Consider the following 18242-nt stretch of genomic DNA (forward strand, 5'->3'; position numbering starts at 1 on the left):
TATTGAAACCATATCAGTTATCGGCTGACATTAAAGATTTCTGTCATTTTAATATAAGCCATTCATGGGTTATCGGATATAACATGAAATTAAATATCGGTACATCCCTAGTCACCTGCTCTGTTCCATTCTTTGCATTACTTGGATATATTGTTGTAGAAACAAAAATTGAACTAACTAAGAAAGCATATTGTTGTCTTTTGATCCACACAAAGAGCACTTGTTCTTCTGTCCTGTATGAAAGCCATTGTGTCTGTGATGTCAAGCTCAGCACACCTCAAAGTTTCTGATAGAATGTAGCACAGCCCCTGACTGATGGTTTTGACGTGACAGGGCCCTGCCAGTTCGGCCTCAATGATGTCCCGCTGTCTTAAGTCATGTTGACGCTAAAGGATTGAGAACTGCTGTGACGAGATTAATTCCTCTTGCTTACTTCCATTCTGTCATTCAACTTTTGTTCAGCTGAAATGTGCTACTTGGCACTGTATGCATCTCAAAGCTGGTTTTAAAAGGGATATTAGATTCATGCTCAGCCACCCCTCCTCCAGTCTCCCATGTAAAGAAGACATCACTGAAGTTCCTTCTGAAAGCTTTGGAAACCGTTTCTACTAACCTTTCCCATGAGTGTGCAAGGGAATGAGAGGGCTCAGGGCTTACTGAGGCACAACTATCTTTTAATGTTTCGAAAGCTTTCATTCATCCAGACAACCTATCTCCATTTCTGAAGCTATCTCTGGACCTGGGGAGGAGGTTTACCTAAGTATGCCTACTTCCTCTTTACTTAAAACACATGCTGACGTCTGAAGAGGGAAACATGGGATGCAAAGAATGTTTTATTAATTAAGAGTTGTTGCAGATTGGAATGTCCAGGGATTCTATTGAAAAGCTGTTCTATATTGATGTGACTTAATCTACAGCTTGAGAAGTGCACTTTTAATTAAGCCCTTTTCAGTGAGGGCAAACTAAGAAAAAGTACTTTATTGTATATATATATATATATATATATATATATATATATATATATATATATATTATGTATACTTTTTAGTTATACAATGTAATATAATATAATATAATACCTTTTTTTTTATATACCTATGTAGGTCCGTTGGGGAGAGAAAGGGTCCACAGAGGAGGGCGCACGACTAGAGAAAGCCAAGAATGCAGTGATATCAATACAAGAGGAGACCGATGAACCCATGATCAAAAAGCCAACTGCACCCACATACCCACCCACATACCATCAACCTGAATCCAAGTGGTATACTCCAATCAGGGTGAGTCACTTCCTGTTGCAGTTGAGGCCATAACCATCTTTCTGTCTCCTCCCTTTCCTTATTTTGAGTTTGTCTAAGTCCTCCTGAAAGTTCCACTCTATCATTTTTGAAGACTTTGCTTGAGATGAGTGGAAAAAGAAACCAAGCTAAGCCACATATTGGTATTTCTTGTTTCATCATAGGGCCGCCTTGAGGCACTTTGGGCTCTTCTGCGGCGGCAGTATGACCGAGTTTCACTCATGCGCCCAACGACCGCAGATAAGGTAAGCCACAGATGGTTTACCCCAATACAAAATGGAAAAATTACATATTACCAAAGTAGAGCCAATCAATTGTTGTACATAAAGCATGGGTGTCAGTGTGTGGCGTAACCGTTCAGGGGATATTTATGAGTGTGTGAGTTTGTGTGTGTATTAAATGTGTGCAAGTTTCACAAACCTCAGCTGCAAAGACTCATAACAGGATGTGACTGTCATGAGCTGCAGACACTTCCTCTTTTGTAACTTTTGTAGTGCAATAATAAATGTGCACAAAAAGTCCTATGAATGTGCAAAAACAACATTCAGAGGCATTCAATTTTAGAACAGAATGTGCTGTTTTGTTTTCATTGTTGTATAGATTACTCCACCATAGAAAAGTTTCTTATGCTTACCAAGGCTGCATTTATTTCATCAAAAATATAGTAAAATAGTAATATTGTGAAGTTTTATTACAATTACAAATAACTTCTCTATTTAATCATTTATAATGTATTTCTGTGATAGCAAAGCTGAATTTTCAGCTTTTTTCAGCTGATGTAGTAGGAGTAGTAGCACCGTTTAATATTTTTTTAGGAATATTGCTCACGATATTTTGATAAATAAAACTTTCAAATGACTAGAATTTATTGGAAATAGAAATCTTATGCGACATTATAAATGTCTTTACTGTTTACTTTTAATCAATTTAATGCATCCTTGGTGAATAAAAGTATGAATTGACTCCAATATTTTGAACGGTAGTGTATATTAAATATGAAGTGAATTTCAAGTGTATCATCCTCTTGTGAGACAAGAGAAAATTAGCACTGAAGTAAACAGGCTTCAGAAGTCTGTGCACTACAATTGAAAAAAAAAAAATGTCCAAAGTAGTGCACAGTTTGAAGCATTTGTTTGGGTTTGTTTCATCTTGAAAAAGTCCTCACGGCATCCGCGGTGCTAGTGCTCCCATTAGCTGAAATATCCCAGTCACGCTTGAGCCACTTGTTCTGTTTTACTTTCTTCAAAAGAACTGTTAAAACCTTTGTAACTCAATACATCTGAGATGAGGGTCTGGAGCCTCCGAGCGGGACCCTGGCACACTTCAGTGAGGCCACAGCTCGATCGTGCAGACTTTCAAGCCCTTGATCAAGTGCACTGGGTGCAGGCATGAGCTATCAAAGCCCGAGGAGTCCCTCGTCAGAGCCAAGGTGGGCCGCGTACTCTCAGCTAGAGAGAGGGGGGCTTTGATGCCCGACAGGAACCCTCGGGGGTCATGAATTTTTCAGCGTTGGATCCGTGGGGTTACGAGGACTCATACAGGTGTAAGGAAGCAGGTTGTCGCAGACATCTGTTCAGCTCGGAGACCCCTCCCGGCCCCTCCCCCCACTCCGCCCACAGACAGACTGCTGGATTGTCAGCAGATGTAGTTTTTTCAAGACAGCCTGAACACTTTCTGCTCTCCCATTTACCGCCTGAGGGGCTCCAACACCAAAGGTAGAGCGGAGGGTGGACACAGCTGCACTGCCGAACTTGCCTGGGGCACAAATAAAGAGATCTAATGTGGTTTGACTGTGTTGTTAGGGAGACCGGGGAGCCAGAGAGGCACTTCAGAGCCAGCTTAGCGCTGCAACATCTGCCGTCAAGTTTCCGGAAAGAGCGGCAGGGGACAGCAGGTAGAGAAGGTGGCAGCGCGTCAAGGGCTGGCCTATTACTGGCGGGGGCTCTTTTGAACGCACGCCCGCCCGCCCGCCCCTGTGTTTCTCTCTCTTTCTCGCTACCACCTCTAACTAACTGTCTCGGCAGGGCTCGGTATTGTTTTACAAAGCAGCAGTCTGCAAAACACACTAATAAGCACCTTTATAAATGATACATTAACATACATTAACCCCAGAGAGCTGCCACACAAAGGCAAATTCGAGATGGGACCCGCAGAAAAGGCTTTTGTTTCTCCTGCTGCTGTGGGTCTTAAAAGGATTGTTCACTCAAAAATGACAATATTGTCATCATTTACTCTACCATTCAAACGTTTGGGGACAGTAAGATTTTTTAATGTGTTTGAAAGCAGTCTCTTATGTCCACCAAGGCTGCATTTTTTGTTTGATCAAAAATACAATAAAAATACATTCCTATGTAATGTATTAATGTGATGGCAAAACTAAATTTTCAGCAGTCATTTATAATTTTTTCCCCCAGGATTATTTGTTGAATAGAAAGTTAAAAAGAACCGTATTTATTTGAAATACAATCTTATTTTTATCATTTTGGTCAATTAATTGCATCCTTGTTGAAGTATTAATTTATTTTAAAAAAAAAGTATTGACTCCAAACTTTTAAACTGTATGGGTAAATATGAAGTGAACTTTAGTCAAGTGTATCATCCTACAAAATTAGCCCTGAAGTAAACAGACTTCACATGTCCATGCTGTTTACGTGCACACTATGATTGAACTTTTTATCTCCAAAATAGGCCACCATTTTGTTTGGGGTTGTTTTAAAATGAATTGATAGTTCACCCAAAAGTGACAGTTCTATCATAATTACAGTGAAAGTCAGGTGGGGTACAGTGTTGATTTGTACTTCATTGACTTACATTATATGGACAAAAACAGTTAAAATTGTGTTTCTCAAAAGAACGCCATGAGAGAGTAAATGATGACAGAATTTCTTTTTTATTGCATTTTTTGGGGGTGGTATGGGAGTAATGATGATAACTGATGGTGATTATAGATGGGGTGATTTTACAATATTCATTTTCAAGACGTCGTTCCGCAGGATTTTTTATTTTTTGAGGAAATCAATCCTCATTTTCTCTCTGGTTTCAACTCCCACACTCTTTTACTCAGGCTGAGCCGATATTGTCAGATGTTTTGAAGCCAAGGCAAGCTCAATGTGTAATACAGACATGGTGCACACACAAGATTTGCAGATTGCAGCCCCCACACCCCCAGAAAGCATTGTTCAAGACGTATAATGTCACTTTAGCGTTGCCTCTGCATACATTAAACCCTATTAAAATCATCCTCTGTATAACACATACCTTATTAGCCCATGCCGACTGCTTGCCTCCTTAGGGCAGTGCTGTAATGAGGTGGAGTGTATTTTTAAATGGTGTAAATTCCGACCTCAGACAAAGAAAACATGTCAGCTCGCAGTCCCGAGGCATGGTGCTCGTGGCGGAACTTTCCCTGGCAAAAATAAATAAATAAAAATGTACTGTTGCGGCCCAGTGTGACAGCATCTTAATTTAACAGTCATCGGTCACATAAACAGAGCGGTGGGAGCATTTTAATTAAGAGACTGCAAGCGGGCGGCACGGCGGGGCCAGCTCTTGAAGAATGCCATTATAGAAGCAGGAGAGAGGAAGAGAGGGAGGCAACGCTGGCATGGAGAAACAGCGACGGGGTAGAGGACGAAGGAGAGAGTGAGAACAAGAGAGAGAGCTGGGGAAAATTAAGGCTCTAGGCTGGCGGGCCGGGTCCCTCAGGTCGGAGGCACACATGGCCAGGCTTAGCCGCAATAGTGTTTAAGAGCCCAGTCTCATGACTGGATTAGGGCGCAGAGCGGCAGACCGCGAACTGTTTGTGTTTTACCCCGGGAGCCAAGAGAGTGAACAGTGTCCTAATGAACTAGCAAGGCCAGTATGAAGTGGGTCTGGCTGCTGTAGTGAGGGACAACTGCCTAATGAGCAGAACTGAGCTGCGCTGAACAAATCAGCGATGCAACAACTGTCAGAAAATGTGGTTTGCTTGGCACTAGGTAGAAGCAGCCTCATTTAGATATGCAATATGTGTTGCCTTTCATGTTCCTTTATGAGATTTTTTGCAATGTTAAAATACTTTCTCCAATTCTAGAGACTAAGCCATTTCTAGGCTGATTCCCCTAAAATGCGTAAACACTGTTGCTCTTTGGTTATCAAAATATCATTGCAAAAAAAACATTTTGTTATTTTTTTTGCCGTCTATAAAAAAAAATTATATCTAAATGTTCTTCAAGATGTTTTCAAAGAATATATCTTGAATTATTACCCCATTTCCAAATGGTTGTTTTTGTGTTTTAAGCATACATCGAACAACATTTAGCGAGGTCTATGCTTAAAAAAGAAAGACAAGAATGAGGGGAGAAAAACTTCATTCAAAATGAAACATTTTTACATCTTAGAAACAAATTTTACATCTCATATTTTTACTTGATAACAAGACTAAGATACTGAAAATACTGATTTTTATTTGTTATTTTTGCAGTGATTGCACTCATTTTTATTTTCCAGTGATTATTATGTTTTTTAAGCATCCCGACAGGCTCACACAACAACATTGACTCAACCAGTGGTGTTAGTTTGAGGCAGGGGAATCTGTTTATTTTGATTTAACAATTATTACTGCAATTCCAGTTAGTGATGCTGTGTGCAGACATGAATCACTTCAGCTTTAAGGCACTATTGTTTTTGGTTGCATTTAAATGACTTAATTTCTCGCCCAAAAAAATCCTTTTGTCATGAATCCCATTGATATGCAGATTTCGTATAATCAATGTGCTGATTAAACAAGAACACAAATTGTGTACTCACATCTCAAGAAAAATTACAGGAGATAAGAGTGCTTAATAGTATTTAATGATTTAATCTCTCTCTGATTGTGTTATCACATGATGTTATGTGACAAATACAGATTTTTTATTTATTTATTTTTTTGGCTCTAGGAAAAAAACAACAACACTCTCTGTTCTGTGAACAGATACAAGCAAGCGCCGGTTTCCATGAACAAATAAAACCTGGCAAATGTTATTAAGTTGAAACATACCCTAGATCAGAGGGCACAAGATTTCTAATTAATGGTGTAATTGGAATTAAATCAAAGCGTCACAAATAATAAAGCAGAGGAAAGCACTTGTTTATGGAAGCGGAGAGCTGACCGTGTAACAAAACATTATCATATTTATAGAAGTATGAGTCTTTCACCATCTGCTGTAAATCTTCACATCTTCATCATTTTCCTTGAGTAGCTGATTTTTGTAGCCATTACGACACCATTGTGTTTGTTATGACAATCGGTGTGCATCCTTTAAACATGCTTGTGTCTTTTTTCTGGTCCTCATTAGTGCTATCAGCAGACTGGCCTGTTACCCTTAACAAGCATTAAGTAGAAGGCTGACAGTTCAGTTAAAGCGCACCGGCCCCAGAGGAGAAATGACAGCTTTAACAATGACTGGCTTGCCGATTTCATGAAATGGCCCCTTGCTCTTTGAACCAGGTCTCTCTCTTTTTTTTTTTTTTTTTTTTTTTTGGTGGGGGGGTATGTGTAATGCAGAAAGTAGGGCAGATGTCCACGTGGCTGGTTGTAAATTCGACAATGTCTGCCGTGTTAATCTATGAGCCTCCTCAAACAGCCAGTCCTCCTGGTAACAGGATTAGATTGGGGACCCCAATGAGCTGGTTTGGAGGGTGGCACTGGGAACTAGAAAGTGGGGGTGGGGAGTGCCAAAAATCATGACAGAGCTTTTGGGTTGGAGTAGTGTATGCACTAGATGGGTTTGGAGAGGAACTAACATGTCCACAAATGTAGATAAATAGCGTTTTCCTTTTTTGATGAGGCTCTAGCCATTGTCTCCAGTACATTAAGCACTATTAAATTGCCATTAGTGTAATCTTTCAATCCTCAGCAGTGCAAATAAATTTCCATTCACTTCAAAATATATATAAAAAATAAATAAAAATAAAAAACGGTTTGAACTGGAAAATGTAAATTTATGCTAAAATAAAATGTTTTTTAACATGGTTTAAATTGGGAAAAAAACAAACATTTAACAAAAAATTAAACCTTTTTTTTTTGTCATTGTTATGATTTCTCTATATGCTTTCAATCCTTTTTTTATAATCTTATCAGCATGGCTTAATTTGACTTAAAACTTTCTTTCTGGATTGAAGGCTTGATCCGAGTAAAACAAAATGCAATCCATTAACAATTTGATTTTTTTTCCATCCTTTTTGTTTGCATTGTAATTTATTTCCATATTGAGGTCAAGCGTTTTAGCCTACAGAGGTTTTTATATTAGTGATGTATGTGACAGAGGCATGTGCTCAGAAATCCCTTTCCTCCTGTATCGGAGCACATTCTGCTGATTAGCTGGGTGGGCTGGTACCTGCCCCCTTTAGCAGACTGTTTAACACAGGCGCATGCTTCTGTGTACTTCCCCTTAACCCCGATTCTATCCGAGCTGATGTCCTGCCGCGTTTGTCTGTGTGTGTGTGTGTGTGTGTGTGTGTGTGTGTTCTTTTTCCCTTGGCCAGACTGGCTACAAATGTGCTCGCGTCAATGTGCAGGGCCATTTCTTCATCGTCTATTAAAATCAAAGCCTCGTTGCAATGAGAGCTGGAATCTTGGCTTTAATTAAGCAGCATTACTGTTAGTGTCAGACATTCCCTGGGCTGCTTTGTCGCATTGATTTTTCTCCTTAAGTGTGACAGACCTATGGAAATCATACAGGGAATCGGTAATGTATTGTAATTCACTCCTTCCCTCGTCTGATCAATTTGAATATTTAAAGTGATGAATACAGTGCATGACTGTTTGAAAGGCCATTTGTAGACATTTGTTTTAGTGGTTTGTTTTTAAATATGCACATTTTGCAACTATGGTCATATTAAAATACGGTATGATAATAGAAGAGTAATTGAGAACGGTGGCATTCAAATGTGTAATTCAATATATCCACTTATTAAAATGAAAAAGAGACGCTTATAAAATGTTTACACAAATTTAGATTAAATTAATTTAATTTAATATTGAAATAAATTTAATATTTCGATTTTAAAGGTACACCAGCAGTACCAATCCTGTATATTTTATAAACTGTATATTTAAGGCGTATAATACATAATGGACCATTTAAGCTTGTGCTGCACATTTTTAGCTCTCTGAATACCATGCATGGGATTTCAGCGGCTTGATTATGCTAATTAGTTTTAATATGCAAATGTGGGAGCCCTCTTTATTTTAAACCGTTGGCCCAAGCAATATTAAATGCAGTTCTAATCTTTATTAGACAGTAATTAATTGTGCTCATAAAAGCATGACTTTAATAGTGTTAAAACGCAGGACTTTGACGCTATGGCTTGATTTTTGTTACCACTGAAACTCAGTGTTTGGCTAGACACTGTGAAACAGCACCCCGGGATCTCCCCCTAGATCTTGTATCACATCATATTATAGATAAGACTCATGGTCCCTCAATTTGGGCAAAAAGTCACTTTCTTACAGGTCTAATGCAATGCAGCATGTAATTTTGAGCAGATGTATTTTTAAGATGGCAAGTTTGGCATCCCTATATCACTTTGTGTTTGGAGTGTCTTTAACATTTCATCACTAGAGCCTGAATTGCCCATAAATAAATTACAACTTGTGGTTCATTATTGATTGGAAGAAAGGACACAGATGTGACAATTATAGTGCAGCTGTTGAAAAAATTGGTTTATTCATTTATGTATTTGTTCCGTCTTGTCAGTCAAACATTCTCTCAGAGGAGGAAAGCTAGTGCCCTCAAAAAAGGAAATCAAAAAGTCATACTTCTGTTCTCTAGAGTCACTCCAAAACTTCTGTTCGCTGATCTCACGGTTTATCAAAATTAAAGAAATGTGAATCACAATCCATATGACATTCATCATCATAATAGATCATCATAATAGTTTATAATCTAACATAGTAACTTTAATGATGATGTCAACCTTAATGAGTTATAGGTCATTCTGTCCCATACATCATATATCATCAAATCAAGTAGAAACGAAGGTCTCTGGGTTTGTTGCAGCAGAGAGATTTTGACATAAAGAGAGCAGATCTATGAGAAATGGCTTGTTTACTTTGTTTTGATCACAATAATCTGGATATGTATCTGTGGGTCTCAAAACAAATGCATTTAAGTAGTTCTGAATCCTGATTTTTGTGTGCACAGATGCAGAACTGCTCTTGTGGTCTTAATAGTTTTAACCCATCAGATGGCCCAAACCCTTCCGAAGTGGCAGTCGCATAAATTTCCTACCCCAAGAAGTTTTGCATATTTTACCCATCTATCTGTCCAACACGAATGCTTTACACAGTATAAATTTCAGAATGCTGCTCATTTTGTTCCAATGCATACAATTTGATATACTTATATAAATTCTTAATTCTATATATTTATATTATTCTATAGTCTAGAATCACTATGAAGAAGGAATTCGCAGTCACAAGCTGTCTTTTTTATTTTTATTTTTAGTAGCGACATTAGGACTTAAAAGACATAAACTGTGGTCAGCAGGATAGTTAGGAAAGTGAGGAACTATCAAGCCACTGATGACATGTGATGATCTCTAGAGGTCTGATGTGAAGATCTAATGAAAGGCAGGGATTCAGGATGAAGTGTGTGTGTGTGTGTGTGTGTGTGTGTGTGTGTGTGTGTGGGGGGGGGGGGGGGGTGGGGGGTGGGGGGGGGGGGGGGGGGGGGGGGGGGGGGGGGGTGGGGGGGGGGGGTGTGGGTGGGTGTGTGGGTGGGTGTGTGTGTGTGTGTGTGTGTGTGTGGGTGTGGGTGTGGGTGTGGGTGTGGGTGTGGGTGGGTGGGTGTGTGTGTGTGTGTGTGTGTGTGTGTGTGTGTGTGTGTGTGTGTGTGTGTGTGTGTGTGTGTGTGTGTGTGTGTGTGTATTTGGCTATACTTGTGAGGGTCTAATTTCCTTACTTGTATAGTTAAATATTATGACAACCAGCTAGTGAGGACATTTTATTGATCCTCATTCCTCACTAGTTAAAAAGGCTTATAAATCAGCCAAAACATGTTTGGCTACACATGGGGGGGTTGCAATATCCTAGATCCTTGTCAATGTGGGTACATTTTTTGGCCCCCATGAGGAAAACAGCTTATGATTATGAATGTTTTTTCACTTATGACTAAGTGATGTTTTTTGAAAATGTAAAAAGGCAGAACGTTTTCTGTGATGGGTAGGTTTAGGGGTAGATTTAGGATTAGGTGATAGAATATACATTTTGTACTGTATAAAAATCATTGTCTATGAAAAATTCTCATAAAACATGAAATCCCAACATATGCGTGTTTGGCCTCCACTGGTCGTCCTGATTAGAAGCAGAAAGTCTTGTGTGTTTCTAGTTTTGGACCCATTGGAATCATGGGTCATTCATGGAGCATTTTTTTGGTATAATGGATGTTCACTTTGGCATGCATGCGAGTAAAAACGTCATTGTCTCATATTGACACATTTGTCTTACGACATTTAAGGACTGAGGGATTTTCCCGTAATGTTTAATAATACATTGTGAAACAACTCTGATTCATGCAGGAAGTCTGACTTTAGGTTTGATCTAGGTATTATTTGTTGGTGAATTTATGTGAAGTGGTTCTCAACTGGTTTTGCTTCAGTATTCAGATCTTTTGAACAAAACAAGTGGTGACCCAACAAAGAAGCAGACTTGTGTAATGTATGTTACCACATACATGTAGCGTTAAGCAAAAATATCCTTAAAATAAAGCATTTGCATTTCATTTAATCTATTCTTGTTGGGACCTGTAGAGATTGATTGGCGTTACAGGATTTGACGTCAACAAAAAAAACAAAAACAATGTCAACAATGAATCTACACTCCTGATAGGCCAATATTTTGATATTCTAACTTTGCACGATATTATGGTTATATAATATTGTATGCATTTCATTATTTGCTTTTAGCATTGTTTTTCCCTGCTACAATTCTGTCAGAGCAGGCCTATGACCCTTTTTTTGGGTCACGACCCACCAGCTGAGAAGACCTGCGTCTGACTCTGAAAACTGAAAACAGAACAGAAATTCAGGATTTAAGTGAAAGATTTTTTAGGATTTTTCTAACACAAAATGGTTTGAAAATAAAATCATGCAAAAATATTCTACCCAGATCCTTCTTTCATAAACATGTTGCTTTACATTGATAAGCTCAAATTTAAAGAATATGGAGAAGAGCAGAAGCATTAACATTTTCTGTGAACATTTCATTTTCTGTTTTCATCTCTGTCTGTGGGATGTTGCGGTCTCATTTTGGTTAGTTTAACACTGTTTTGCCTTCGTAGGTCTTCTCTGTGAACTTTGCTCTAAGGTACATATGCACAGATTCATGACTTTTCATAAGTAAGGCCATCGGGTATGGGTTGATATGATCCTCTGTAACATAAGGATATGGAAAGTTCTGCTCTTTGTTATGGTTGCATATATTAGCACTAATTCTGTCTTTGCCATCCAAGGCTTGGCTCGGGGGCACTGACTCTCCAGAATCAGAACATATGCAAATAAATCATATTCATATATATGTATACTGTACACAGTTACGTGTGTTGTCACAGACTGGATCTTTATTTTGTCTAATACCTAGGTTGTTGCTTACATTTAAAAAAAAAAAAAAGAAAAAAAGAAGAGTATGGATTTTTTCATTGTTAACATTGTTTCAGATGAGACAACAATAGATTTAATCTTTTCTTACTGTAAGATAGTTGACATGAAATACTTTTGGAAAATTGACTTCCTGTGGTATGAGATTCTATGCTACGTCTAAAACAATTTTAAACAGCATTTTGATTAAATGTTTTTAAATGATTATGCTGGCAGCTTTTATTACCTCATTTACAGCAATAACAAAACAAAAAAAAAAGCATTTTATTGCCTTTTTGAAATGGCATTTTTACAAATTATAATATATTATAATAAAATCATATTATATTATAATATAATTACATTATATTATATTATATTATTCCAGCAAAACATTAAACATAACTTTAAACATAACTTTTAATGACAAAATAAACAACAAAATGAAAGTAAAACGACAGCCCCTTACGGAAGACTGCTGCATATAAACACAACATAAAGTCCAGGCCTGGTCCTCTCTCGTCCTTCACTGTCGTCACTCCTCCTTTTATCCTTACTAAACTCCTCCGTGGGACTCGAGACCGGTGTGGCGAGCAGGCAACGCTCATTATATTATATTATATTATATTAAACAAGTGCTAAATGCACTGAAATAGCACTGCATTTTAATTATTTATATTAAGTCAAAATAATCATAATCTATATCAATTAGGCTTATTACAGACTGCAGAATGTAGAATGTAAATTGAAGAAAATTACATGTTTGTGTACATTTTTTGGCAGTAATGGCAGAGCAATGATGGATATGATCCAATGACAGAGAAGAGAGTTATAATCAGACTTCTATCCAGATATGCAGTGGAGTCCTTACTCCTTAACCTAGTACTTGGTCTGCAAACTGGGGAAATGCACTGTGCAAATTGCTTTTTTGGGTGTATTTGTACCGCTACTGGATTTGAATAATTGACTGAAACAGCCGTAAAAGACAGCGTGTGCAAATGAACGCTGCTATCATTTTTGATGAATTTCCTTATTAGTTTTCTTTGACTTACATTTTGGGGGGTTTCAATGTAGCGTAAAACTGTTTTGTTCTGCTCTGGGATATGGGATGACTTATTCCAGGTTCGTTTGGCAAAACAACAAAAATGAATAATAATTTTATTTTACTGACTTTTCTCTTTATCTTTTTGACCTGCTAGGAATTGAAATTCTTTCTACTAATGTTTTCCCCCTCTGAAGAGACAGAAAGTTAACGAGTGTTAGGGCAGTACAATTGAAGAGGTTGTGTTCATTAGCCAGGGTACAACATGGCTGCTACCAGGACTGGACTAACCGGTTCTAGAGGCGCCCTGATGTTGGCCGGTTAGCGCGGTGGCAGCGGTGTGGGTCAGCCCACCTGGGAGGGAGACAGCTGTCTCGTCGCTATCCAGCGCATGTCAGGCCTAATGACTCGCAGCTGACACCTTAACCCAGCCACACTGCAAAGTAGCGCATTAGAATAATTACTCCCTGTCATCCTCCATTTAATAGCCAGTCCCACCCCCCGTCCAAATATACCCACACTCATCCACAGGGCCTAACACACATACTCAGCCTTAAATGCTGTCACTGGTTGGACCATCAAAGTGAAGAGCGCACACACTCCCCCCCAACCCCTTGTCTTTTGCTTCTAGGCAATTCAATAGTATTTGCAAACTTCATTTAAAGACAATGACTGGGAAACCGGCTGACGCCACTGCCCAAGACATGTTTGGTTTTAGTGGGAGAAAAACATGCTCTCGCACACAGATAGAGACATACAGTCACAATACGTCCAGCCTGAGCATGCAGCTCATTATCATGACATCTGCATAGTTGAAAAGAGACTCCTCCTCCTAAAACAGTGGGAACAGAGCTGTGGTACAGCCTCTTTCTCTCAGGGCACAAGACCTTTTCTTCCTGAATCTCACTTGTTGGTTATGATTTGATAAGATATTGATATGATTTGTCATGATACCTGATCCATTTTGGATCTGTACAGACAACAATCTTGCAGTTGTTTTTGAAATTATAGATAATCTATACTGTTGTATATTGATTTGAGCAGATAATTAAGGCTATTCACATCCTTGAGGTAGTTTATTCTGAAGCTTATCTCAGCTTCTGCACTTAAAATATATATAATACTTTTCAAAAGTTTGGGGTCAGTACAATTTTTAAATGTAAAAAAAAAATAAAAAAAATCTCATATACATGTATGATTTTGATACGATACCCGACTAAAATATCTCTGAACCGGTACCACGATAAATATCAATCCAGATACCAATACCACAGCAAAAACCTGAAACAACAGGAAAAGTAATTGAATAATAGATGACAGAACATGGGGAATTTTGTTTATTAATTTAAACAAGATGAGCTAGAGATGTTTGCAACATTGATAAAAGGATAGTATTCTTTGATGAATAGAAACTTCAAAAGAACAGCATTTATTTGAAATAGAAATCTTTTGTTACATAATTGTCTTTACTGTCACTTTTGATCAATTGAATGCATCCTTGCTAAATAAAAGTATTGATCTCTTTAAATAAGTCGTACTAGAATCAATTAATTATTAATTACTAACTCTCATTGTGAGAATAGCATGTAATCAATAAAAATGTCTGATCAATAGTCTGATTACAAGTATTTTAAAATGGAATATAATTTTATTACAAGTACTTATTTTTTGGGAATCTGATTATATAATCCAGATTACATGTAATCAGTTACTACACCGCACTCCATAACATTTCCTTTGTAAAATATCCCATTGGCAGGCCTAGCTCGAAAAAAAGAAAAAAAAAGTAATAATTATGGAATAGGTTTCAACATATTACAGTCAGTGTAATTAATGCTGGAAATCTGTGCATGCACAATTCATAGGGGCCTGATTTTTTATAGTCACTGAATAGTGAATTCAAAATAATTACATTTAAAAACAAAAATTCTTGAGCTTAGTGGTCAGTGAGTATTATCAGAGATTTTGCGGTGATTGTTTTCTTGCCAGTTTAGTCCAGGTACATTTTTAAAAGATGTTTATTGGCCATTCCCTGCTGATCACAGTAAACTATTTTGAAATGGAAGAATCTGCTATAGAAATGCAGCTGTGAGTTCATGGAACCTGAAGAGGAGATGAACAAAATGTCTGAAGAGAAGTAGATGTAAGGTGTGACGTAGTGATTGGTGTCTGGTCTCCATGGGAGGCTGGGGCAGACGCTAGAGGAAAGGTCACGGGTTGTCTTGTGTGGAGTCCTGAACAATAGTGATCAAGAGGCTGACGCAATGGGATTAAGTCTAGCTATTCATTGTGATTATTGGCTTGAATCATTGTGTTACACCTGTACTGCAATTGTCTTGTCTTTGGATAAGTGCTTGCACTGTGGAATCTTTCAGATAGTATGTATACATTGAAAAATGATCTTCTGTTAAAGTACTAGTGTTGTGTTTTGTGTGTGTGTGTGTGTGTGTGTGTTCTCCTCTTGACCAGTTGTTGTCTGACCAACTCAGGTCACATTAACCCAGTTCTCACAGTTATGGTCTAGAAGGGAAAAAACACGCACACATTCAGCTCTCCTTAGTAATGTAGTGTGGCCTGAAGCTGCTTCATGCTGTTAGATTTCCACTGTTGCTGTGAAATGATCAAGTTATTTACTGCTTACATTACCATGTGGCTTGATAAGCATATTTTCCCCAGTAGACATAACAAGATGGTTTATCACCAGGGTTACTACTGAATATAGCAGGGTGTGCATCCAGTGTGTATTTACACTCCTGTGCTTTATAGCACCACATAAATAAACCTTTTCTCTACTGTAATTTAAAGCTGAATTTTTTGCGTTAAATAATGAGGGGAACTTGCTCGTAAAAGCATCATGAGGTCATAAATCAAAATAAAAGAGAATATGTGCAGACTCAACTCTTTGGAAACTTTTTTGAGTAAATTATTAAGTGTATACAAAAAAAAATTGTATATGAAACTTTTATTTTATTTCAATATTATTGTTTTAATTTCATATCTTAACCCACAGGATGTAGAAAGACTATTTGAAGACTATTTTAATTAAAATAGCTGTATTTAAAAAACAACAACAACTGTATATCAGTTTAGTTATGTTTTCTCCTTATTCAAAGGAATAGTGTATAGAGATATATGATTATTATAAACGCATAAATAGTCATTGATCTTTTTTATCACTGGCAAGAAAATAAAATAAAAATAACAAGCTGCATTTAGAGTTAGCCAGATTGTAAGAGTCCAAGACCCCTTAAAATGTAGTATTTTAAATTGTTGTATATGTTCCTTTTCATTGCAGTTTCTCTAACAGGTCACCCATTGACCCCTTTGTGGGCTGGGTGCCAAAAGCGATTCCACACACATTAGCCTCATCACTAGCTTTAATGCATGCCACCCCACGGGATGGTAGGCGCCCTGGCACGTGTGTGTGGTCCTATCCAAATGGCAGGAATCTCACATGGATGCAACACTGCTCCATCCTGACAGCTCCCTCCAATTACCGCCACTCCTGTCGCATACCTCCCATCTCTCTCTGGCCCAGATCGCATGTGACCCCGCCCGCTGCCACGCTGGTGGAAGCGAAAGGGGAGACAGAGGAGTCCAAGGGGAAAGGGAGGCTCACACAAACATACACTCAGATACTACTTCTGCTTTTTGCACATTCCTCTTCTCAGGAACTACTCCGTGGGGTTTATTTTCTTTTTCTGTGGTAGGGTTGTAAATCCATTCAAATATTTAATTTTGATTAATGATTCATTTCTTTTGAAGTTAATGCGTTAACACATTTAGTAGATTTAACAAAAACAAATTTTTTTTTTAAAGGCGTAACGTGAACTAAAATATTGATTAAATGTTTATAAAGAAACATGTTTTTTAATAGGGCTTTGTTTTTACATTTATATTTGCAGAATATTGATAATATTACCGTTTCTGTTGACAGAAGTAATTTTAGCCTATATTTCGTTTTAGCCTATATATATAGTTTCATCCTATATACTGTATAAATGTAGGGTTAATTCAGGATACTTGGGACATTTTTTCCTAATCATCTCAAAAGTCCCAATTCACCCCTATATATAAGCTGAGTTTATGGTAAACAAAAAGCAAGTTTAGTGTCAGATTGAAGATACGAATTAACAGACTTTTTCAACATATTCACTTTTTAACTCATATTTAATCGCATGTGTTAACATGCTAATTTTAACAGCCCTACTTTTAAATTGTAGTTAGTGTGTTTTCTCTTGGACTGTGAGCTTGTATGCAAGCTTATGGTTTTTGTGCAGCTGAATGTTTATCGTGTCTAGGGGCCTGACTGCAGGCCAGTTGAAGCTGCAGAGACAGGCCAGAAATGAAAAAGTACAGATGAGCCCAACAGCTTTGTTTGGATGCTCATTTGCAGTGTCGTGAGATTTCTCTGAGGAGGGGAAGAAGGGAAATAGTCGCATACAAGCATGGAAGTGAGAAAGTGGAGTTTTAAGTGGCTTGAGGGGTTTCAGTGATTAAACACAAGAACTACAAGCGCATTACAGCTCTCACAATTTGCATCGGTCTCTTTTGTAAAATACAGTTAAAAAAAATAATGTTCATGTACTTTGCGGCATAGACTTTCAAAACAAAAGTACTTTCACAGAGAGGGAAGCGTTTTAGTTTCTAATATATAACCAATTTATATATATATATTTTTTTTAATGAAATTCCTAAGCAACGTGATTCTAATGCCATGCAGTAAACACGAGGGGGGAACATGAAGGGGCTCTTTTGCAGACTTTTCAGTTGCATTTTTTTATCTTTATTTAAAAATGATCATGAACAGTAAATGAATCACTAAAATGAACATCATTTTAAGCGTGCAACCTTGGAAGCATAAAACATTCACAAAAAACAATTCCTACTCGTCAACTGGCAAGCTGAAGCATATACCTGCTGTCTCAAGTTTTGCAACACTGGAACATGTAATTATAGGAACAATCTCCTCCCATCTGATCCACTGGCATCCGGCCAAACAGATTTCTGCACCCTTATGATTATTTTATCACTTTAAATTCTTTATGATGAAACGCTGCAGTGGTAACCTTGCTAAAGCTGATCAGGGCCTGGCTTTCACTGCTGCTATTTGGAATAGCTCTCCTCGGTGGCTCGTTCCTGCTCCCTCTGTTGGATTCTGCTTGTCCATTAGTGCCATCTGTGCCCGCCTGTGCCGTCTGTGAGCGCCTGCGCTCCGCCAAAATGACTGGCATTTTCTCTCAAACAACCAGGGGATGGTGCCCAGAGCTGCGAGCTGGCAATGATGTGCCCTTTTTCTGACAAAC

General features: G+C 38.0%; 1 protein-coding gene and 1 long non-coding RNA gene across 2 annotated transcripts in view; both read left to right on the plus strand.

The window, feature by feature from the left end:
* The window catches only part of antxr2a (ANTXR cell adhesion molecule 2a), a 47252-nt gene that overhangs the window by 19684 nt on the left and 9326 nt on the right, over positions 1-18242 (plus strand). The window contains exons 15-16 of the mRNA XM_082168772.1: positions 1104-1277; positions 1460-1540. Coding sequence (XP_082024898.1) covers positions 1104-1277; positions 1460-1540 — 255 coding nt within the window. The remainder of the gene's footprint in view (positions 1-1103; positions 1278-1459; positions 1541-18242) is intronic.
* LOC309498234 lies at positions 4060-14729 on the plus strand. The gene is made up of 2 exons (XR_014205885.1): positions 4060-9937; positions 10623-14729. It is a non-coding gene; the product is annotated as an uncharacterized lncRNA (long non-coding RNA).

Source organism: Leuciscus leuciscus, assembly GCF_965113295.1.
Source record: "Leuciscus leuciscus genome assembly, chromosome: 5".
Lineage (NCBI taxonomy): Eukaryota > Metazoa > Chordata > Actinopteri > Cypriniformes > Leuciscidae > Leuciscus > Leuciscus leuciscus.